The sequence below is a fragment of the Cavia porcellus genome, unplaced genomic scaffold (genome assembly GCF_034190915.1).
Source record: "Cavia porcellus strain 051 isolate PalLab524CR breed Dunkin Hartley unplaced genomic scaffold, mCavPor4.1 scaffold_2, whole genome shotgun sequence".
NCBI classification, from domain to species: domain Eukaryota; kingdom Metazoa; phylum Chordata; class Mammalia; order Rodentia; family Caviidae; genus Cavia; species Cavia porcellus.
Window position 1 is genome coordinate 45376692 of NW_026947485.1, and position 24314 is coordinate 45401005.

General features: G+C 34.3%; 1 protein-coding gene across 8 annotated transcripts in view; it reads left to right on the plus strand.

Annotated features, from left to right (window-relative positions):
- The window catches only part of Cadps2 (calcium dependent secretion activator 2), a 490335-nt gene that overhangs the window by 449046 nt on the left and 16975 nt on the right, over positions 1-24314 (plus strand). For all 8 annotated transcript variants that reach the window (XM_063241432.1, XM_063241438.1, XM_063241449.1 and 5 more), the window contains 3 exons: positions 305-388; positions 493-525; positions 15205-15312. In XM_063241432.1, the coding sequence (XP_063097502.1) occupies positions 305-388; positions 493-525; positions 15205-15312 (225 nt within the window). The remainder of the gene's footprint in view (positions 1-304; positions 389-492; positions 526-15204; positions 15313-24314) is intronic.

Genomic DNA, 24314 nt, shown 5'->3' on the forward strand with positions numbered 1-24314 from the left:
ACTGAAGTTGGAAAATATTTTAAGGAATTGTCTCACAAACCTAAGATTACTTGTTAGATGATCTCGCATGTAGGATGACTAGGCTTGTGTCTTTATTTTTTTAAGGGGGATATTTATTTCCAGCAATAGGAAAGGGCCTTGGAGTTTATCTTCAGAGTGAAAGAGTAAACATTACAATTCAGCTGTCAGTTTGTTCACTGTGGATGTTTATGCCTTTGGAAAAGTTGAATCAGAATTTTCTTGGGCTGCTGTTAGATTGTATGCACAGAAACATTTTAGATGCTCACCATAAACAATATTGTAGTTTGTTTCAGTCCTGGAAGGGGTGTTGTCCAAGCTGTCAAGGTATGATGAAGGATCCTTCTTTTCATCCATTCTGTCATTCACTGTAAGTATTTGAATAAGTTCTCTTTTGCTGCCTCTTAACTGTTATCATAGTAGGTATGGAGCAGCTAAAAATATAATTCTCACAATTATCTCTTTCCATTTAAGGTGAAAGCAGCAGCAAAATATGTTGATGTTCCTGTAAGTATTTTATATTTCAAACTATATAATTCTCAGTTCTCTCTCTCCCTCCCTTCCTCCCTTTAAAATAATTACAACTCACCACAAATTTCCTTCAAATCTTTAAACTATACCATCCCCTAGGGAGGAGTTTATTTTCCTTAAGCAAACACTAACCCTCATAACAAAGCTGCACGACATGATTTCAGTACACTGTTTCTCTTATAACTCAGGATCTGGTAAAGAGGTTAGTTCAACCTGAGAACGTGAACCTAGAGCTGCAGAAGAAGTTGTAGCACTTTAAAATGGTATAGCAAACACCTCAAACTATAAGGAAAGATCCTTGCTGTCTTCTCCTTTCAAATGAAAACTGTACCAGTTTTCTTGTAAGAATCAAAATACAACTGCTCATGATGGCACACAGCTGTAATCCAGCACTCCGCAGACTGAGGCAGAAAGAGTGGATCACCAGAAGTTCCAATCCAGGGTGGACTTCATAGTGAGTTCAAGAACACCTGAATACAAACCAAGACCTTGTCTGAAAAAAAAAAAAAAAAGAATTAAAAATAACTAAAGATGAACCAGTTAAAGACCTCATTAAACGTAGCCGTGGCAAAAAAAAAAAAAAAAAATTTGCATGATAAACATAACCAAGAAGTTAGTATGGCATTTTAAAACCATGATCATCATATCACATTAGCTTTTTAAAAAATTCTACTGTCATCTATTTAACACCCCTAAACACACTTGCAGTTTTATCTTTAGAGCACTTTTTTTCCCTCTCTTTTTTACAACATTAATGTTTTTGGTTGGATCATTGAACACAACTGTTTGCAGTCTCACTGTTTGAATGTCCACTTTGTATGCTTTGATACTGTGATTTGAGCAACTGTCTCTAAGATGATAACGTGTAATCTATTAACTGGTGATTTCTTACTGGTTTTTTGTTGTTGTTGTTTGTTTGTTTGTTTGTTTGTTTTTGTAGTTCTGTATTACTTGTACCCTTATACCGCTTTGTTTTGTTTTGTTTTTTCTCTTTTTCCTTTTAAATAAAATTTAAGAAAAAATTCTACTGTCACACATACATATTATATATGATCAAGGCCTAAGGGGCTCCATTTAATGATAGATTTTTGGTATATGTATATATTGTTAAAGAACTAGACAAGTGGTAAAAGCCTTGAAATTTAAAGCTAAATGAAATTTAAATCATCTCTTCCTACTTAAGAAATGTCACATATCTATATCATCATGATGAATGCTAGAGTTTGAGTCCTTGCAAACCCTGGAGGTCATGTATAGATAGCTTTTATTTTTGGAGTTCATGCTTGCACTTGTCCCTGGCGATGTTGCTATAATAATGATTAATGACCATTTTAAATGAAGAGGCCCCGGACATTACTGCCTTTCCATGGAATGTCTTTGGAAGGAGGTCTTTTATTTTTAACATTACCACAAAGAAATTTTCACATGCTTCTTGATTTGTATCTAGAATCAGAAAATCAGTACAAGTCGTAAACGTAATGAAGCACACACATAGAATCCTGCAGAGTGGCAGCACAAAAGAGAAAAAAAACAAGAATTAAGGGAAAGATTTTACACGTGATGTGATGTCCTAAAAGGAAAGGACCAGTAGTAATGTATATATCCAAATTTCAATGGACTTTTATCACATTTACAGTTTTGGTTTATTTTGACTTACAAACAGAACGAGACGCCACAATTAATCGTGTTCTTAAGGTTTGTCAAGTTCTTTATTTGACCCTGTAGTAGATCCATTATACCCCATAGAATTTCAGAATTGAAAGAGATAGAAAGTGCTTTAACCAGTCTCAGACATGACTTTCCTGTGGCAGATTATCAAATAATGAGTTTCTGCCTGTGACTATGAACTTCAAAACGAGAAGGTCCTCTTGGCTATTACTATTGTTTATACCCAAACTCTAGCAATATGTCTTTCTGAAATAGTTCCTTAAGGAGAACTCATGAGAAAAAGAGTACCACTCACCTTTCATAAAAATTAACCCGAGGCTCATAGACCCACCTGTAAAAAGCAAAAGTATAAAACTTGTGGAGGAAATTATAAGAGAAAATATACACAGCCTTGAGTTTGTTGATGAATTTGTAGATACTAAAAATACCAAAAGCATTATGTATCAAAGAAAAAAATTATTTTGATTTAAAATTGAAAAGTGAATTCTGCACTGTTAAGACAATGAAAAGACAAATGATATTTCAAAATATGTATTTGATAGAGGACATGTATCTGAAATGTCTGTAGAACTCAATACATAATAATGCAACAACTCAATTTTTAAAATGGGGTAAAAATCTGAGTATTTAACTGCAAAAAAAGACATAATATATAAAAAGGTGCTCAATATCATTTGTCATGGTGGAAATACAAATGAAAACAAGGAGCTGTCAGAATACCACCCATTAGGGTGGCAAAAGTCCAAAGCTGACAAAAGCAAAAGGTTAAGGATTCAGAAAAACAAGAATTTTCATTCATTGCTAGGCAGACAGCAAAACAGTACAGCCACTTTGGAAGACTATTTGGCAACTTTCTGTAACACTAAACATTGTCTTACCATACAACCCATCAGTCATGATCTAGGTATTTGTCCAATGAATTCAAAAATATGTGTTTACACCAAAACTTCTATGTATATGTTCCAAGAAGTTTTGGGTTTTTTAAAATTAAGTTTATTGTTGCATTTAAGGTATATGTAATGATCACATTCATCATGGGAATTGGTACCTATACATAATAGATCTTGGTTCTTTTTTCCCTATTCCCCTACCTGTTTACAACCCCTCTACCTATTTACAAATAGGTTAGTTTAGTTTCCATTTTTCCCTCTTTTTTCAAGTTTTTTCCCATTTCCTTTCCCTTCTTTCCCCTTCCCTCCCTAGTTCCTCTTCCCATTTGAACATTTGCAGAACTAGAATTAAACAAAAAATGTTCTTTATTAGGTAAATGGATAAGCAAGCATAGCTATATCCATCCAATGCCATATTATTCAGCAAACAGGAAAGAAAAGAACTCTTATAACACTAAATATATGGATGGATGCGTAATGCTAGAGGAAGCCAGTATGAACAGACTCCATACTATATGATTCCATTTATATCACGTTCTATGAAAGACAGAGCTGTAAATACTAAAAGTGGATTTGTAATTGCTACCTTTCAAGATCACAGAGAGTGGAATTGTTGAAGTAAAGGGGATTCTTTTAAAAAATGAAATTATTCCATATGATACTATGATGGGAAATATGTGACACTATTTGTCCTTCAACACGTTAACGTAAGAGTGAACACAAATCTATGAATTTTTAAAAACATAATCAAATCTCTTGTCATAGGTTCCCAGAATGGAAAAGAAACTGTGATGAAATAACCAGTGAAAATATATGAAATAACTACTGACGATAATTGGGAGGGATGTTGACCTTAATGCCTTTGGAAATGCATGGTATCTTTAAGAATAGAAGAGAAAGCAACTCTAAATAAATATTGAAATCTAACCGATAAAGTTTTTCTCTATAGATGAGTGCTTCAGAACCATCACATTTATCCTAGAATTAAATCATTAAATAAATGGATGGTGGTTGGAGGGATCCATGTTCTCAGTGTTGGAAGCAACTAAAGGGAGAGTCTGCAGTGATTTTGTAATGGATTAGAGATGGAAACATCAACCTAAACTTTTTTTTTTTTTTTTTTGCTTAATATAGATAGGGCTGATTCCATATAACGATATTTCTAAATATACACACATAGCTATGTGTAAATTGGTGTACTCACATACATTCCCTTGTTCTGTTAGCTGTGAAAACATTGAAGCAATGGTATCTCCTTAGCAACAAGCTCACAGGACACCCAGAGATTGGTCTCCCATCTCCAGTAAGATGAGCCAGGGCTCCTCAGAAAAATGGCTGATGCTGCAAAAATGGTTGATGGGCCAGGGAGTTATATAAGTGACATCAGTTTAAAACAATAACTCCAATACAGAAGAATTCTGAATAATTTATACAGATACTTCCTCAAAATCTTTTCACTTACTAAGTGTCAGCTTCACAAAGCAACTTCCTCCCAAAGAGCACTGTATGAAAAGTGGAGCAGAAAAAATAGATTCACTTTGGAGAAATCTGACAAATACTTCCGAGTTAGTGGGTCAAGATCAGCATCAACAGTGATAAGTCATATTGATATTTACCCTGATATAATATATTAAAATGATGCTTTACCTATAATCTTTCTCCAGAAAGCCTGTAAGTCTATTCTAATCATGGAAAAAATTAGACATACTTTAATAGAGGGTATACTGCGAATATCTGATAATATACCTCAAAACTCTAAAGCCAGGAGAGTCTGAGAAACTGACACAGTCAAAGGTAGTCCATGGAAATATGGTAACTAAATATAATGTGTCTAGATGAAACCATGGAACAGGAAAAGGATATTAGATAAAAACTAAAAATCTGAATAGACTGGATATGGTGGCACATGCCTGTAATTCCAGCATTTGGGATGCTGCACTAGGAGGATCACTATGAGTTCCAGGCCACCCTGGCTTAATAGTAAGTTCAAGGCCAGCCTGAACTACGTATCAAGACTCTGTCTCCAAGAAAATATAAAAGTAAAAAATAAATAAATAAATAAAGTATAGACTTCAGTTAGTAATAATGTATCAGTATATATGTTTATCATGTGTAACAAATATATCATACTATTCAAAGTTGATTATAAAAGGGGAAGTTAGATGTGGGATAAATACAATATTTTCAAGATTTTTCTATAAATCTAAAATGATTCTAAAATTGCAATTTTATTTTCAAAAAAAAGCATTGTTCAGGCATGGTGGCACAAAACTGTATTTTGAGAGACTAATGCGGGAGAATTTCAAGTTCAAAGTCAACCTAGGAAATCATAGTAAAACCCAGTCTCAAAAAAAAAAAAAAAACACTAGCCTAGAACTTAATAATAGCTGAGTTTTCATTCGTTTTAACTGTCTGGCCTTGGGCACTATTTCACTTGAGTGACCTCAGTTTAGTAATTTATAAATTGGGCCAGGGCATTATGTAATCAGCATTAGGTCTAACTGTGACAATCTGTCACTATGTGACTTTTTGGTATCTGTGCAGTTGCATCCAAGAGACAGCAGAACCCAAAAATGTCCCTTGCAATATGATAAGCAGATAAAGAGCTAGAAATAATTCTGTGGCAAAAAAAAATAATAATTTTTTGTGATACAAAGTTATTTTGAAAACAAATACATTTATTCTATAAAGTGAAAATTACCTATGAAATTAATGGTATTCCTAATTTGTTTTAAAAAAAGAGAGAGACATTCATATGGCTGAAACATACTCATTTTGAATGATTATACCACAACTGAAAATATGTAAGACTTCATAACAGAAAATGACTCAAGCCGTTTAAATACAGTGTGTTGTGAACATAATCTTATGTTTCTGTGTACCATAATATATAACTTTTCTGACACTTCTTTATAAAAAAGAAGATTAAGAAGGGCTGAACTCAGCAGCACAGCACCTGCCTGGCAAGTACAAAATTGTGAGTTCGATTCCTGGTATAAAAAAAAAGTCCATGAAAGGATAAAGCACCAGCATATTTCTGAATAGAAATAAATTCCAGGACCTATGCTTCTTGGTGAAAGAGCTGGTAGAGTCCTGCACTCTCCAGGACAGTTTGGTAGACTGACTCAGGATTCAATAACCACACCCTGGAGAGTTCTTACGGCATTACATGGGCTATGAACCCATTATAGGGGTCAGATGTTCATGTTGTGAAACCTTAGATGCATAAAAATGTTTAGTACTGCTTAGCCATACAGAATACATAGGAGTCATTTGTAGAAAAATGGGTGAACCTTGAGTCCATAATGCTAAGTGAAATAAATCAAACACAATGTTAAATATTACATGGCTCCTCTTAAATATGAAGACCAAAGTTTAAATAATTTAAATAGCCAAATAAAAAATAGATTATAGGAAAGGGAGAGATATTTTTTCTGAAGATAAGGGTGCAGGCAATGAGGACAGAAAGGAAGAAGAGGAGGGAAAAAGTAAAAAGACCAAGATGTGGTATGTAAAGGTACCAGTTCGCAGTGATGAATGTATTCATTTCACATTGCAAATGTAGGTTAACAAAAATTTTTCTTAAAAATTAAAAAGCACAAGATTTGGATTGAATGAACCTGTAGCAACAGTAATTAGGGAACCCAAGCCCAACGTGAGTAGTCATTATGTTAAATACAAGACTGGGATGAAAATTTTCACATTGGCTTTACAGACAGGCATACTTGAGCAAAACCAGAAATTCAGTAGGGCTGAAGTATTATACTAAAACAGAAAGCAAACAATTGCTTAAATATAAAGGTGGTAGGATATACCTGAAAGCGATGTATACTTACAAAGTTTTGTGAAAAGTCACTTGAAACAATAATGTAGGTTAATGGCTTTTTTAAAAAAATCAAGTAGGATGGGTCTATAGAGGCTGCACAGAAAGGATTACAGAGAACCAGTCTGTCTGTGTTTGAATCCTTGCTCCATCGCTTTGTTTATTATCAGTGTGACCTTGGGCACCAATTCCCTTGTCTACCAAATGGAGACCTCACTCTGCCTCTTACAGGCTCATTGTTTCATAATTCCTAAAGTAGAATTGGCGCTCAATAAATATCTTATCATATATTATTGTAATCATAATAAAATCTAGTGTCTCTATTTCTAGAAAATAAGTATTTGTTGATCATATTAGAATTATTGTGGATATATCACATAATTCTTTTTAAAACAATACATCTTTTTATTTCCTCCTGTAGAAAGCAGCCTGGATGGTTAAGGTCTCACCATTGAACCTGGGTCCCTTCATTGAAAATAATGACCCAGAACAAAGAATATCTTTTACTGTAACTAGAAGAAAGAAAAAGTCTAACAGACAAGATAGCCATGTTTAATAGCAATGTTTTCTAATCTTCATTAGTAAATCTTTCAAATATCCTCTTTTTATGATACTTGCCCAGCATTTCTAATCTTTCCATCCCCCATTCAGAGATTTCTCTATGTTATTTGAACATAACTCTGTGCTATAAATACTTAGTATAAAATCCAAGATCCAAATTCAGATCTCTCTTTTGTCCATACTAACTGCTTGACCTGTGGACTTCCACTTTCTCAGCTGTGAGGTAAGAATAATAGTATAATCCCTACATGTTCTGCCGCACATAAAGCACAATGGAAATAAATGAAATCGTGGCTTCTATTAAGAATGATACTGCCTGCTACCATGTGTTTTTCTACACATTCCAGCCCAATTTCAGAATGCAACAAGCTTCCAAAATAAAGATTCTGTTAGCTTTAATTTATATTTCCCTCTGTTCTAGAATAGTAAGCACTTTGCACTTATTAGTATTGAGTTTTAATGGTATAATTGGCTCGTTCAGTGACACTAGTCTTTCTCTGCTTCCTCCTTTGCTTACCTGCTTCTGATATTGTTTGTTACTTAGATAAGAACATCTGACTACTCAGTGCTTTACGTCACAATGAGAGCTCAGCAGAACTTGGGGACTGGAGCTCCTGCCCACTGGGACATAGTCACCTAGTGAGAGAGACATGCACGCCAGGACCAGATTCAGAAGCTTGTCATGTGTTTTATTTTTCTCTCATTGCTGACATAAAATACCCAACGTCCAGGGCTAAAGAAGAAACAACTTATTTAGCTCACAGTTTGTAGAGGTTTCAGTCAGCTTGCTCAAGGGCACCATAGCATATGACAAGGGAACAATTGTTCATGGCAGCAGAAAACAATTTAAGCAACAAAGGAGAGAAAGAGACAAACACCTTTCTCTCCCTTGTATTATCCAGTAGACCAGGATTAAGGCAGTGCCAATCCAATCTATGGACTGATCCAGCACCCTTAATCCCAGCAGTGCACTACAGATTAATCACACACCCTAGATTCAGTCACCTCCGAAAAATCCTGGTGACCTCATGAGGATTTGAGGGGACATCTAGACACCAACCATCACATCATGAAAGGAACACATAGGGAGTGTGAGTTGTGTATTGTGCTTCCCAATGAGCATTTATTTGTCTACCTTTATCCCCTATATTTGCCTATCTAGATCTTCTTTCTCATCTAAAGTCAATTTACAGTTTGCCTCTGCTCATTGGCATTCTCTTACCACCCTTAATCCATAATACAAAAGCTTGAGTGAATCAGTCACAGTTCTTCTTCTAAACATTAAAATCTAAAAATGAAATCATATTCACAGCATTTTAATTTCACTTCTTCAAGTCCTCATAGAAATAGATGAAGGAAAAGTTAATGGACAGTATTTAAACTGACAGATTTAATTAACTATCATCAATGAGATCATTACAAATATGGTGTAAGGGTTATTTGATACTAGTACATTCCTCATGGATGCTGCTTTAAGAGCAGCTACTCCTACAATTGAGATATTTCTTATTATAGATTAGAAGTAGCTAGGAAGTTGTTAGCTGATTGTAGTCTTAAATGAAGACAGCATAATAATTTCCAAAAACCTCAGTGGAGAAACAACTTGCCTCCTTTTAAGTATTTCAACCTAATGTTTTAAACTCTTGTTCAATAATTCCTTTTTTTTTTTTTTTTTTTTTTTTTTTTTTTTTTTTTTGGCACTGGGGATTGTGACTTTGTGCTTGCCAGGCAGGCACTTGTGCCACTGAGCTAAATCCCCAGCCCCAGCAATTCCTTTTAACATTTAAAATAACTTCCCCCTTTGGAAAGATTTCCACAGGTACACTAAAATATTTGAACCCAAAAATGCTTATATAGGGCCAAGGATTTAGCTCAGTGATATAAGCACCTGCCTGGCAAGCACGAGGTAGTGAATCCGATCCCTGGTACAAAAAAATGCTTATATCAACGTTTTCTAGACTTACAGATACATAAACTATGTCACTACTTAGAGAAAATGGTGCAAAGGATTCATTGCAATATAAGTTTCCAGGGGCAACAAGTGTATCAGATTTTGGTATCAGCTGCTCTCACAGTGTTACAGAAGGATGTCACCTCTTAAAGGCTGCTGCAAAAACAGAAGGCTCAATCTAGGACAAGAGCTCTGGAGCAATGGGATGCCTTCCACTTTCAGATGAGGACTGAGGGAAATGTTCAAACTTAAAACACATGTTACACACTCCAAAGACGTTTGCAAAAGCATATGCCATCATTTTTAATTCAGAATTTTCTTCTCAATTTGGAGTAAAAAGTAAATGTAATGTTAATTAATAGAATTTGAATATTGCTACAAAGAAAAACGTGATTTGTGGCCACTGCATTTTCAGAATAGTTTGAATTTTTTAATAAGAATTTTTTTCCTTCATTGCTTTAAAAAAACTAGAAAATCTACTAGAAAATCTTCAAAATTTCCTATTTTTATAAACATCACTGTTTAAACTTCCTTCCCGGCACCCTTTTTTATGAACTGTTTCTTGTTCCATCAGGCTTTAAGTTTTAGCATGAATCTAATTTGAAGACTGCAGCTCTGGGTAGTTCCTTTTGACTCTCTGAATGAATACAATATAACAGCTCCCTGGTTTAAAAAATACAATACAATATAATATAACAATTCAATACAATATAACATTTTACAATACAATATAACATTCTCCCTGGTTTAAAAAATATTTGATAAATATGTTTGGATTTTTTGCAGTATCATGATTGATATATGTAAAGTTTTCTGATTTTTTAACTACATTGACACTTTAATTTTTACTCAAATTCAAAAATACAGAAATTGATATATAAGTGCCAAGGTAAAAAAAAAAAAAGATATTAAGCAGTGAAATCACTTTTTTTCAATAACTGAGATAGGCTTTTGTCCTGTGTTCCTTGATGATCAAGTATAGTGTTGACTCTCAACTGAGCTAAACTATAAAATGTTCAGATTTAGAAGGTGTGATCTTGTCTTGCATCTTACTAGACCTACTTTTTAAAATGGTAGAGAATGACCAGATACAGATATTTCTTTTGTGAAGCATTTAGATCATCAGGATTGAGGATATCACAGGTTCACTCTTGATTATTTCTCAAAGGCAAGTTTTTCTACGTTATGAGAAGTACACTTTAAAATTAAACCAATTATTTTGTAGCTGTTTATTCATCTTTGAGATGAGAAGAGTATATTTAAAAATTTGTCTCCTTGTTAAACAGACACCCTGACAGTGTTTATGTACTGTATTGTTAACCTCCAGCGGAAGGTTAAGCAGCTTCTTCTGTATCTAAATCTGTTGCTGTGAAAAATGACTGCAGCGTTGCACCCACCTACCCATGAATGGGGAAAGCAAAGACTTGCACCTGTGGGATTAGGTGTAGCAGCAGGAAGTAAGAGCGTTTGCAGCATATAATTAACAAGGAATTTTTTTCTCTTTAAGCAGCATGTTCATCTTGCTAGGTTAACTAATAATTAACGCTTGAAAAAAAAAAATCACTGGAGTTTGCACCCTTACTTAAACTCATTCACTCACTGATGTATTCGATTACTTATCCAGCCAGTGTCAGAGGAACTCACCTTTAAATACTTCATTTCCTTCCACAGTGATTGATTTCTTTACGCTCCGGGGATTTTTTTTTTTTTTTTTTTTTTTTTTTTTTTTTTTTTTTTAGATTTTTGTATCTCTTTACTATAACTTTGTGAACCAAATTCTGTTCTTTTCTGGTCAAATTTAAAGTAATTTAAGAACTCCTCTTTTGATCTGGAGATGATTACATTAATAAACAAGACAGAGAAGTTAGTGTTTAGTGAGCTGAAGAGCTAAGAATTTTAAATAAGAGTAGAAAAAAATAAATCATTTACTCTCCCTAAATGGTATTTAATATGTGAGAGTACTGGCTGTATGGTTTTTTAATTGTTATTTTTTCACATTCATTAAGGAAGGTATAATTTAATTACCAATTTAGAAAAGATTTCTATATATAACTCGCTAGGATACAATATGCATGATAAAATCTCATCCAAATCTGCCATTATTGAAGTTCACCAGGGCTCCTCTTTTGGTAAAAAGAGCTAAGCATCTACTTGTAATAGGACTTGTAACTATGTATTCTATTTCCACAAAGCAATCACATGCATTCTTTTTGTTTACATTTCAAAACATGCCCAAAATCTTAGTACTGTGCCTACTTTGATTTTTTTCTTTAATATACTTTCTTTTCTAATAAGATAAACAGTAGTAGAATTAGATGCAGTGACTTTCGAAGTGTGTAAATTCTACTGCCATAAAACAAGAGTCCTTACACAAAGGAGCACTGAACCAGTGATAATTTCTTCTATCCAAACACATTTGTACTGTGCGCAGAAACTGTTTAAAAGGAAAATTACATCTTTTTCAGCAATTTATCAGAGATAATTACCCTTCATACACCAAATGAAGGATAAAGTGTTTTAAAGAACTATAATTCTAATTGGTAAATGTCACCAGCTGTTGCAGTTACTCTTACTTGTGTATATTCTTTTAATGATTATAGTCTCATGCTACAAGCTACATGAAAATATATTCACTAGGTGTGAAATTCCCATATGTCACAGTTTCAAGCATAGGTAAACAGCTCAAAGATAAAGGAAGAAATAATGCTGATGAGGAATATAAGAATTCTAGGTTTTGTTTTCCAGGCAAGTAGATCTTAATATGGCAAAGGGGGAAAATGCAATTTCAAAAAAGAAAAAAACAGTATTTAATTTCTTAGAATAAACTTTTAAATGCTTTATATCTCATCCTCAACCAGAGACTGTTGTGTCTTTAAAAAGCTATAGAAGTCATAATTTATGCACTTCAGTATTTTGTCCCATGAATCAGCCAATGGGATATAGCATTCGGATTCTTTTAGGTTTAAATTGTAAACTATCATTTGATTTTGGCAAGCTTCTCATTTGTCTATTCTTCCACTCTTGAGTGTAGCTGTACCCAGAACTTGGAATCATGTATATCATATCAACTTGTTTCCAGGCACCTGACTGAAACTCAGATACAGAGATAACTTGCTATTAAGTGTAGAAAGTTGTCCTCGTGTTGTTTTCATCCTGTGGCAGTACCGTTTCTGAATGTTCTCGTTTTCTGTGTTTTGACAAAGTTTGAGAGTCACAGAGAAAAATACTTATCTAATGGGTTAGTTACCCCCCTAAATATCAGTAATCTGTATGATTTAACTAGCTTTTCATTCGAAAAACTGATGTATAATTCTTCCACTCCCACCCTCAAAAAACAAACCCCAAGTTTTCCCCCTATAGTTACTTAGACTTTCAAATGCTGATTATAACAACTTTGTAGAAAAATAGTGGAGGACTGGGAATATAGCTCAGTGGTATAAGTGCCTGCTGGTAAGCACTAGGTCCTGAGTTTGAGTGCAAGTAACAAAAAAAAAAAAAAAAAAAAAATAGAGAGAGAAAAGAGTGAATTTGTTAAGTTGCTTCCTTTAAGTCTGAAATGGATAGATAGATAGATGATATTTTTGAGGAAGTGACCAGTAAGGATATTTAAATGCATAGTTATTTCAAATTTTAACAAAGTTTGTTATGCCAGTGTTGTAGGAAAAAGATCCTTGAATTTATATGGCATATATTTCGCTTTAGGCTAAATATAAGAACAATAAGAAACTGAAGTGATCCTTAGCACACAGAAATAATTTTCTAAGGGAAAGGAAGAAAGGGAAAAAGAAATACATACATACATACACACACACATATGTATACACACACACACACATATATATACACACAAGATAATTAAGATAATTATACAGCTAGCTTCTGTTCCTTGAAAAGAATGTTTTGTGCTAATATTGTTTAGACAAGATATCATGTCTAAATTCTGTACTCTGAGTAACTACTCAGAAGACAACAGTACGTAATGTATCAACTATTGTAACTGTCATACTAATCTATTTTGAAAATTAATCCCATTGTTTATCATTTTATCTTTGAAGTTTTTCTAAGAGAAAAGTTAACATTTATAAATACCATAAATGTGGTAGATTATTGCCCATACCACACATTAAGAAAGAGATACCAATTTTATTATGATATATAAAATATTTTCCTCTCTCTACCAAAAAAATGAAGCAAGGACTTTCTGTCTTTTAAGGTGCTCCCACTGTGCTAGCATCACTCAGATGTACAGCTTGAGCTGTTTTTCTAAAAGTAGCAGTAGTTAAATGATCTGTGCTTGTTGATCTGATTTTCTTATAATATTTACTTTTATATATGAGTCTTTACAAAGGGTTGTAAGTGCATCGTATGTACATTAAATGATGCATGACTGTCCTATTTGGGGATCGGTTCCATTATTTTGTTCTAATATACTCTAATCAAATAACTTAATACAGAATATGAATTAACCCCAGATGTAGACAGTGCAAATACTTATTTTCATTAGCTAGTCAAGCTTTATGAAATGCAAAAAAAAAAAAGCTAATCACAAATTGAGAAGAAAACTCTAGCAGCTGTTTAGGATTGTATCCCTTCTTAGTAATTACTTTTTAGTCTATAGCAAAAGAGACTGTTAACTCTTATACCTTCTGTAACATTAAAAAACACCAAATGTTAAATAACTTTAGAAAGTTAAATAATTTACCTCTTTTCTCTACATAAACTAGTTCTCTGATGTTCTCATTGCAGGTCTAAATAAATCCTTAAGATAATAAATAATTAAAAGCATTGGCTAATACATGTTTTATGTTTCACTTCATAATAAATCTTTTTAGCCAACTCTCCCAATAGTGGGAGTCCAGCCCAGGAGTGCTACATCATTGAGCTATATTCTGAGATCTTCTTTATTTTTTATTTTGAGATAGGCTTTTTCTCTTTTGCCCAGACTGGTGATTTGCAGTCTTTCTGCCTCAGTCTCTCAAGTAGCTGAGATTACAGATATATACCACCACACCCAGCAGTTCTGTGTCTTTCTAATAACTGTTTTACTGTGCTTAATAAAACATTTTGTTTGTATTCCTTTGACACTTCATAGTAATCAAAAGAAGCAGTTGCAAGAAAGCATTTAACAGTAATAATATTTTAATAATGAATTATACTTGCAGTTAGGAAACAATCTCATGTGGATTTTTTTTTTTTTTTTTTTTTTTTTTTGTCTTTTTTTCCTTTTTATCGGTATCGGGGATTGAACTCACAACTGACTGCTTGCTTGCAAGGCAGGCACCTTTGCCGCTGAACTAAATCCCCAGCCCCTTCTACATTATTTTTTTTTTTATGTACATGTGAAAAATTTTTGAAAATAACTTTTATGTATACTGCATGGCAGATTGACCTTTCAAGATAGCCTTTTATAAAAATACCTACAGACTTACAACCAAGCTTTTTTTTTTTTTTTTTTTTTTTTTTTGACCAGGGATTGAATTCACGACCTAGTACTTGCCAGGCAGATGTTTATGCCACTGAGCTAAATCCCTGTTCCACAACCAGGCATTTTGCATCTTTTAAATAATAAATATGACATCAAAAATTGACCATTAACATAAACTATTCAATTATGGAATTTATTGAAGGTTCGTATTTTGATTTAGACTCTAGAATATTTTACTAGAACAGTTTTCAAAATTGTTTTTCAGGAAATGATAAATAATAATTTCCCGAATGAGATCTGATATTATTTTATTCCTCATGCTTTTCCCTTACAACAGAAACCAGGAATGGATCTGGCTGACACCTATATTATGTTTGTTCGACAAAACCAGGATATTCTTCGAGAAAAGGTCAATGAAGAAATGTATATAGAAAAGTTGTTTGATGTAAGTAGTTACCCCACAATGTATGCTGGTGTTAACAAAACACTGCAGAGAAAATTTGCATTTTGATGGTATGTTTGCAAAGCTGGCTTCCCTGATCCTCTTCCTTCTATGCAGCTAATACAGTGAATAATTTTTATATTCTTGACTGCTGATAGAAGCATTAACTAACTTCCCTTTTCTATGTGAAAACTATCACCTTTAGAATAAGAATCTCAACAGCCTTTAGAGGTTAGTTTTAACAAACACTGCGGTAATCAGTTTACCCTTGTGTACAGTTTCACTTCACTTGCCTGTGCAGCATTCCATAAACAGAACATTTGTAATGAATATGCTTCCTACTGCAGAAGTTTTTCATGAGTCAAAATACTTTTCAGTTAAAGAACCACACAGCAGGAAAGCCAAGTACCTGCTACTGCACTGTTATTAATCATTGTTATCTATTTAAAGTACTGATAGGTGCTAAAATGTATATATTCCAGTTTTGTCCAGACTGCAGTCTTCCTTTAGACATGACAAGAAGACTTGGGGGATTGTGGTTTTAGATACCCTGCTTATCAAGTTTTGTTTATTGAGTATCTATACAAGTAACTAAGGGAGCAGTCAATTTAAATAACAATACTGTCATTCACTTGCAACTGTTAACTCATTTCAAGAGAAACAGCACTCTGCTTGAGACAAAACTTTGCATAACCCACTGCAATGCTGATTCTGAAATGTATTTGCTTCTAAGTGTATTTATTTATATACATCTTCTCTGCATTTTAGAAATGCTTTTCTGGCAGTTTCATTTAATTATGCAAGTTACTCCAAATGTTTTCATAACAACAATTCACGGGCTCTCTGGTGACAGTTCAGCTGTGGCAGTTATAAAGGGTCCTGCTACGTCATCATCTCCACCACGGTCCGCGTCCTGTCAGTGTTTGCTGTTTGTCAGATTGGGTGGTCAAAATTAATCTTATCTTTCGGAGTTTATGTTTCCAGCCTCTACCCAAGCTATTTTACAATAAAAGTATCATCTGTTTTAATAAGCTAAGTGTTAATATGTGTGAAAAGAATGATTTCCTAAAAGCTTTGATGCCCTGCAGGGGTAGAAAAATTATCATCCATCCAGCTGGCTCTTTGACAAAATACTGAAACCATATTAACAACTTCTGCTTCCATTTGTATTGCTCCGTAAGCATATGTTTCATTTCCAAGTCTGCTTTTACTTTTTTGCTTATGTTGTGATTTTCAAAAATGTAGAACTGACGTGGAAGTTAGGTTGATGCTATTTCCTTTAGGTTTCCTTCTAGCATAGCTAAAGCCATATCCTTGGTGCAAATAAGCTAGAGCAATCCTGGAAATAGACTCCTGTAGATAGATTTGTTAGGGCAGGGGTCAGAAGGCAGGATGTTTTCTTAACATCTTCGTTTCTTTGTCTGAGGACCTATTTGTGACCTGCAAACTTTAACCATTCTCACTCAGCTTCAATGCGTAACAAATATAGAATTTTGTCACCTCAAAGATATTCCTCACTTAAGCTCCTCTTCCTTCATGAACTTTTCACGTATGTGCCAACAATAACAAATGGAGCTGACTAAAATGCTTCCAAGGAAACCAACTTTCAAATAATCCACCAGTTTTAATGCCCTTTATACTTCTCTTTTCATACCTAAGCATCTGGAATGGCTGAGGATTTGCTTCTAAACCGTTGCATTTTTGTCACAAAGATTTTGTCATTTTGCACATCCACAGTAGGACACTGGACTTGTTATTTGTAAAATAATTGAAATGTCCCTAAACAGTCTAATACTTTAAGTTGTACCTTTTTGTTACTTTAATTAAAAATAAAAATAAGCCCTAATTCTATTGATATGTCATCAAGAATAACATGTATGAGGGGACACTAAGAGCCCCTAATTAGCCAACATGGAATTTGCTTCAATTACAGTTAGTAAATGAGAGGTTATCAAATATGTGTTGAAAGGTAAAGTAGAACATGTATCTTAAGCAACAAATCATTACTGAGAGATGTTATATAATTATTGGAAATCCACTTGGCTGAAGCTTAAAATAATATTGTTAGGTGTCAAAAAACAGTTGAAAATAACGACCCTAAATATGCTGTTAGCAACCTTAGCCTATTAGAGATAAAAGATTGAACAGAACAATTGCATTCAGCATCATGACAAACTTTTCATTATTCCAATTAGCATACTTCCTAAGTAAGTAAATGATTCCTCTTAAGTTCAGAGGCAGAAGAAAACATGCACATACACATTATGGTGATTTAACACAGAGTGGTTTTATCAACTCAGATAAGGGACCAGTAACTGTAATTTCCAGTCATGCATGTGAAGGTTTAACTCTTAGAAAATATCATACTGTTTTCCTGGGTGAAATTTACTTACTAGGTCTAATACCATTTTTGTATAAAATAATTACCCTATAAGACATTCTTCCTGGAGGGGAGAGGAAAGAAAGGGAAAAGAGATGGTGGAAAAGAGAATTAGAAAAAAATGTGGAAATAGAGCTTTTGCAAATGGGAAAGAGAACAGGTTGGAGGTAGCAGAGGTGAGAGGATGGGATGAAAAATAAGATGTGTTATGTACATGAACAAACTCCTCACAAAAAATGTATTCATTATATACCATAAACATATCCCCAAAAGAAGAAAAGACATTGATCCTGGCCCAAAGCCTTTAAAAGAGAATCCATGTGTTCTACACAATCTTCTTTCTGGAAGAGGCTATTGAAAAGCCTGTGGAACTTTCCCTAAGTAATTATGGTGTCCATAACTCTAAAATTTGTTATCAGTTAAATAAAATAATAATAATTATAATAACTGCCCTAGATTTGTGTCCGCTGCATTGCAACAGCTTGGAACATGAATGTTAGCCTTCTCCATGTACAGCCTGCACACCCAGACACCATGAACCGTGTGGCTGGGCATCCTGTCCTGCTCCTCTTGTTCCAGCTTCTATAGATGAGACATTTTGCTTCTGAACCTCAAAGCACTGTCGAGGGAAATGATGAAAATCTGTATAACCCTAAAGGCCACACATAGGATGAATTAGACTTTTCTGTGAAATCCTGAAATAGTGAAAGTAATAATAGAACACGTGTGAAGGAGTTCTCTTTTACCCTATAAGTAGTTAAGCTGAGGAAAAACTTTATGCTTAAAATAAATAACTTTAAATACTGTAAATAAATGATGACAGGTCCATGCTGTTAACAAGAATAATGGAGTTGAAGATACATCCCTAATCTTTCATGTTATCAAAATAATAACTGTTGTTACTGTTACTCCGTGGGCACTTCCTTATGCCAGAAAATGTACTAGATGTTTATCTTTATCATTTCCAAACTTCTGGGCTAGGTGCCATCATTCCTATTTTATCCTATTTTTAGGTTAACGAATCTTCCCCCACAGAATGACTTATTAGATACCAAGGCTTAAAACTGACTCTCCAAAATCCACTGATCAAAGTCTATAATGCCTCAACCATACTTCAGAGTTACAGGATTTGAAATAATAGAATAGTCCTTTGGGAGGAGCACAAATCTGAGAATCCAGGAACCTCACTTTCAAATGCAGTAATGTTATTAGTTATCTGGATAACTTTCAGAAATCACATCAGCTGTTCAAAACACAGCTTAATTGCTGAGGATTCATAAGTAAAAATAGTGGAATTTCAGATGGTTTCTGAAATCCACCCACATTTTAAACCAGTGATTCTTTTCATAACAGTTTTTGACAAAGGCTGCAGAAATCAAGTCAGTTGCATAAAGAGTCTTACAGCAAGGGTAGCAATTTTTAAATTCTTTCATGATAGGCAAATGGAAGCAAGGTGTTCCACTAAAAAGTAATAGTGCAGTAGATAAGTAGAAAAGTCTATATAAATTAATATTTCTTCCATGTGACATTTTGTGTATCTTGCACACTGTCCTGAATCCAAAATTTAGAGCAGTAGTTGGAACTCCTGCCTCACTTCTCCAAGTGACCAGGTTATTAATATAGAAATTATCTCTGCCTCTCAAGTGGTTATAGACATATAATGCTGCTTAAAATCTTCATGTTATACTTATTTTTCAGTTAATAATAGTGCTCTATCTGGGTAAGAGAAATCTAAAGGAAGTTCTCCTTTAGTAGGAAAGATCCTAGATATGCCTGGAGAGGGATCTGATTTGTGGGTGATTTCTCTTACCTCAGGGTTCTTTTTTCTTTTAACATAAAAACCATTGCCACATGTCTTTTTAAATTTATTGTCAAATCAAAACTATTTTCAAGTTGTTTAATGTCAATATAAAAGATTGACAAAGATTTTCTAATTCTTCACTTTCAATTTTAATGTCGCCTTGACATTTCTTCCCAGGTACAATGATATTCACTCTTCTAAATTTCAAGTCATGTGGCACAAGCCACAGGTATACAGGTGTTGGAAAAGATTTTGCAGGGCATGCCTAGACAGCTGCACTTCTCTGGGATGGAAAGTGGCGTTGTGTTAGAAGTCAAAACTGACGTCTGCCACAAGAGTACCCTCTGCTATCATTTCCCAAGATCCAAGAACGTGACAGTGTGGGGAGCCGAGCGAGGGCTGGGTGAAATATTTGTTACCTTCTGAGATGCACAGTAACCTTGCTCAAGTCACCAACCTTTCATGCATGCATTGGGAATTGCCCATCTCAAGTCCTTTGGAAACAACCTCATCGTAGATTTCATGTTGCTGAAAACGCACCAGGGTGCAGTATATAATTGGCAAGTCATGCAGATTAAACATTCTCCTGTGTTATAAACTGATTAAATATTTAATTGTTGAGGAGTTTCATCTCAATGAAATCTTTTAAAAATATTGTTATGATGACTTATAAAATTACAGGTAATTCTTTAACTGCTAGCTAATCAGTGATATTCATCCAATGTTTCATAAAGTATTAATTTCTAACAACTTTCTATGAAAAGAATTCTTATTACTAAAGAACTCAAAAGTAGACATTTTAAGCAAGTTGACCTAAAGTATATAAATGAGCTCATTTGTAGTTTGATAAAAAATGGAAATATTACAAATAAATATGCTTCTAAAAACAAAACTAATTTTGCACGTGTATGGCCGTTTGTCTCTGGACTGCCAAATCAAAAACAGAGCAAGCTTTCTCATGCAAGTGTATTTATCTTTGGTAACATCGATATTACTCTTACTTAAAGATTTCATGTGTTGTTGTTTTTCCACAAATAGTTGAAATCACCAAAACATGGATGGGCATAACCGTTAGACAAAACATTTCCCAATGCTCTTGTTCATATGTAGTTAGAAGTGACATTGTTCTTTTTCAGTCATTTTCTTTGAATGAGGTTTTGTGTCTATGTAATTGGCCTTTTTATTAGCAATACAAGCTAGAACCCATTAAGATGGAAGTCGTCTTTGCCCTCTTGCATTTCTTACAATTCAATGATATTATATTCTCCCACATGTGAATGTCAATTTTAAAATGGCAATTTTCTTCTTTTCAGTTGATCATTCCATTTCAAATTATTCATGGCTATATTTATAGACTAAATTAATACAGATTATTATTACAGAATAGGTTTTGGCTTTGTCTCTGTATAAAAAGTATACAAGTTTTTTTTTAAAGTATGCAAGTATAAAACATTTATTGTTAGTTCCTTATGGCCAACCATGAGTTTTCTGTCAGCACTCAAAAGTAAATACTTAACATTAACCATGTGTCATAACCATTATTTTCTTCTCCATCAATAGAGCAAGATAATAAGTCTGATGATGTATTTAAGGCTGCCTGGAATAATTTATGTCTAAATATTGTTTTGTTTTGTGCCCTAATACCTAATTATATAGTACAGTAGTGTAAAGGTAAATTTAAGCGCTTGAATAATCTGTTATATATCTTCTAGAAATAACATCTATTTACCCCACATCTCACATATCTTAGCACCAGAAGTAGCTGCTTTAATATACTGCCTTCCAGATGTTCGAGAGTTTTCCATTTCTAATTATTATATTCCTTCTTTTTTACCCTATCTATTTATATTCCCACTGAAGTTGTCTGATCTCTTTTAAGATATTCATAATCAGACCTGCTCTCTGTGTTTTCTTATCTGCCTCAAGAAATGCCATGTAGATCTTGCTCCTTTTTTTTTTTTTTTAACCCCCCTCAAAGTTTGTTTCTCTTTAAAACTTCTCAAATTACAGAATTATAGCTGTCTGGTTCATTTAAGTTAATAATCCTCATTTTAATGTTATTATTTGTAAGTGTAAGAATTTATAAAAGGATCTACTTTTGATGTAGGGTGTATGCCAAAATAGCTTTAGCAAGCCCAGACTCTGTTCAGAGAGGCCAAAGGCCCTTATTTGAATGTAAGCCGTTGTTGAATTAAAACCTGAGAAACTTGAGATAAGCGTGCCTAATGGCCTAAAAGAAACTCAACAAGAAAATGTATTGTAGCTTGTTGATCTTATTTCTTTGATAATCAAAAGATTCTTCAAGAAATATGTGGACTTCTTACTTAGATTCCTGAAATGTGATCGTGGAGCACAATTGTCATTTGGCACATTCCCAGAAATACACATCTTTGCATGAGGCACCTGGACATGTGTGGCAGGTCTGGTAGAATCAGCTAATTAACAACACAGGCTTAAACAGGCACCTCATCTGGCAGTGCAGTTAGTTGCCTGATGGTGCTCAGCAGGATTTGGTAGTGCTTTTTATTTTTCTATCCTAATGGTCTGCTGCCCACCTAATTTTGCCTTATTGTCAGTCACTACTTACCACAGCTTGGGGCCCTCCCAGGAGGCTAAATTATTATCAAAGGATTAGGGAGATGTAGCCTTGCAGCTCTGACATTTCTGATTACTTGTCTATGCCAGAACACTAATTAGCTGTGACTAATTAAGAAAAATGTTCCTGCCATAGAAAACCATTTAAAAGAACTGAGAAGTAGAAAAGCAATTCAAAAGCTGAGCAGTGCTCAAATTTGCTGATGCTCTTTAGATTTCCACCAGAGCCTTAACTCACCTTTAATTGTGTGCACAATTTTTAAAAATTCCACTTGTGTACTGATTGGAAATTTTTGTTTGAATAAGGAAAAGATATTGATCACCTGTGCTCTCTTAGCCATGGTAAAATTATCTTTGATGAATGGAAGGTGACAGAACTTTCATATTCATCCAGAAATTTTTCTAGACACCCATAGTATGCATTTGCACTCATCCACACAAGCCAGTCAAGACTTACTAGTTACTAAAGATTTAGACATGGTCACTGGCACATTTTTAAATGTTAGATTGTAAGCAACATGTTGAACATTTCCAAAATTCCATGCCTCTTTCACTTTAAGATGGCCTAGAAATTCTGGCTCTGTCAAGTAGGTCTTGGTTTTACCCTGGTGACTTTGCATGCCTGCACTTCAGCTGGCCACCAGTGACTTACTAATGAGAATGCCCAGACCTCCCCTGAGACCAGCATCTCTAGAAGTTGACCAGTGCATTGTTTTCATGGGGCTGACAGCTACTGCTCTCCTTTCCCTCAGTTCTAATTTCATAAGCTGATAACACATATGGCTTCAAGGCCGTTTCCTACCGTGGCTTTTTGTACTCCCCCCTCTGTGAGCCACCTCCTTTCTGAGTCCTCTCTACAGCCCCCTCTGCAGGGTCAGCACTATGCAGACGTGGGCACAGCAGTGGCAGCGAGGTTGCCACTATTGACTAATTCCAACTAAAAGAAATCTGTGGATGGAAGCTTTTGTGGCTAAACCATCATTCGACGTGTTTATTGAATGCATTGACAGGAAATTATACAACAGTAATTTTTAAAGAACGTAAACACTTAAAGAGACTTGTAGTTCCTCATCTCAGCCCAACCCTACACAGGAACTATATAAATTTCACTGTCTTAATGTGAGCAAGATATTTGGTTCCAAAAAAGGAAACTTCTTACCCCCATCTTGTCTAAATTATTTATACTGCATTTTTAATTTATTTTACCCTTTCCTCTCACTGGAGAATAAAAAGCAAGCAGCCAGCATCCTCTAGTGAATAATCCCTCATATAGATGAAGACAGTTATTAAGGCACCTGTCATACTTGTCTACTCCAGGATAAATAATCCCTATTTGTTTAACTTCTCTTCATAGGTCCTATTTCTAGCCCTTTAATCATCTTTGTGGCTCCCCTTTGAAACTTCTCAGTGTTCTCAGTCATGCTGAAGATCTATAGTCAGGAACAAGATGCCGTATTTGAGTGTAGCTAAACCAGATTCCGTCAAGCCTCATTTCTTTTTATGTATTCTAATACATAGATTTCTAACACTTTTGCTTTACTCATCTCCATAAACTTGGTCTATATGGTCTTTATATTTTATCATTGACTTTCTGCATTAGTCCTATTCTAATATGTTCATCGATGGAGAATATCCATTCAAATGATGCTTCCCCTGTAAAGAGTCTAGAAAACAAATATTACACTATTCAGTTACCATATGTAAACGATGGTGGTGACTGTTAGGATTCAGGACTGGTTTTGTCCCACATAGTTTGATATATGTATCACAATGACACCATAAGATTCTAACTAGAACCGGAAAAACTCCTTTTCTTTTTTATTCAGTAAGTATTTTTTAAAGATTTGTGGAGATCACTCACTGTTCGAGCAGCTGGAACCACAGTATTAAACAAGACAGGCTAATTTCTATCTTAAAGAGCTCACATTCTGATAAACAACTCTTCTTGAGAAATGGTTAATAGCCACATAACCTTTCAGTTTTGCACTAGTAGAATAGATACAGATACTTTTTTCAAATGAAAATATTACACATAATTAAAATCATATACCCTTTCAAATAAACGATAGTGACTATTCATATTATTTACTTCTGTTTCAAGGGCATAATTGAAAACTTGCTAAAAATTCAGTGTCAACATGATTTGTACCTAGCTCTAGTACTTCTGACACCAAATGCCCTGACTTTGGGATCAGACTACAATTCCCTACTGTCTCTGCCTGAGGTTTG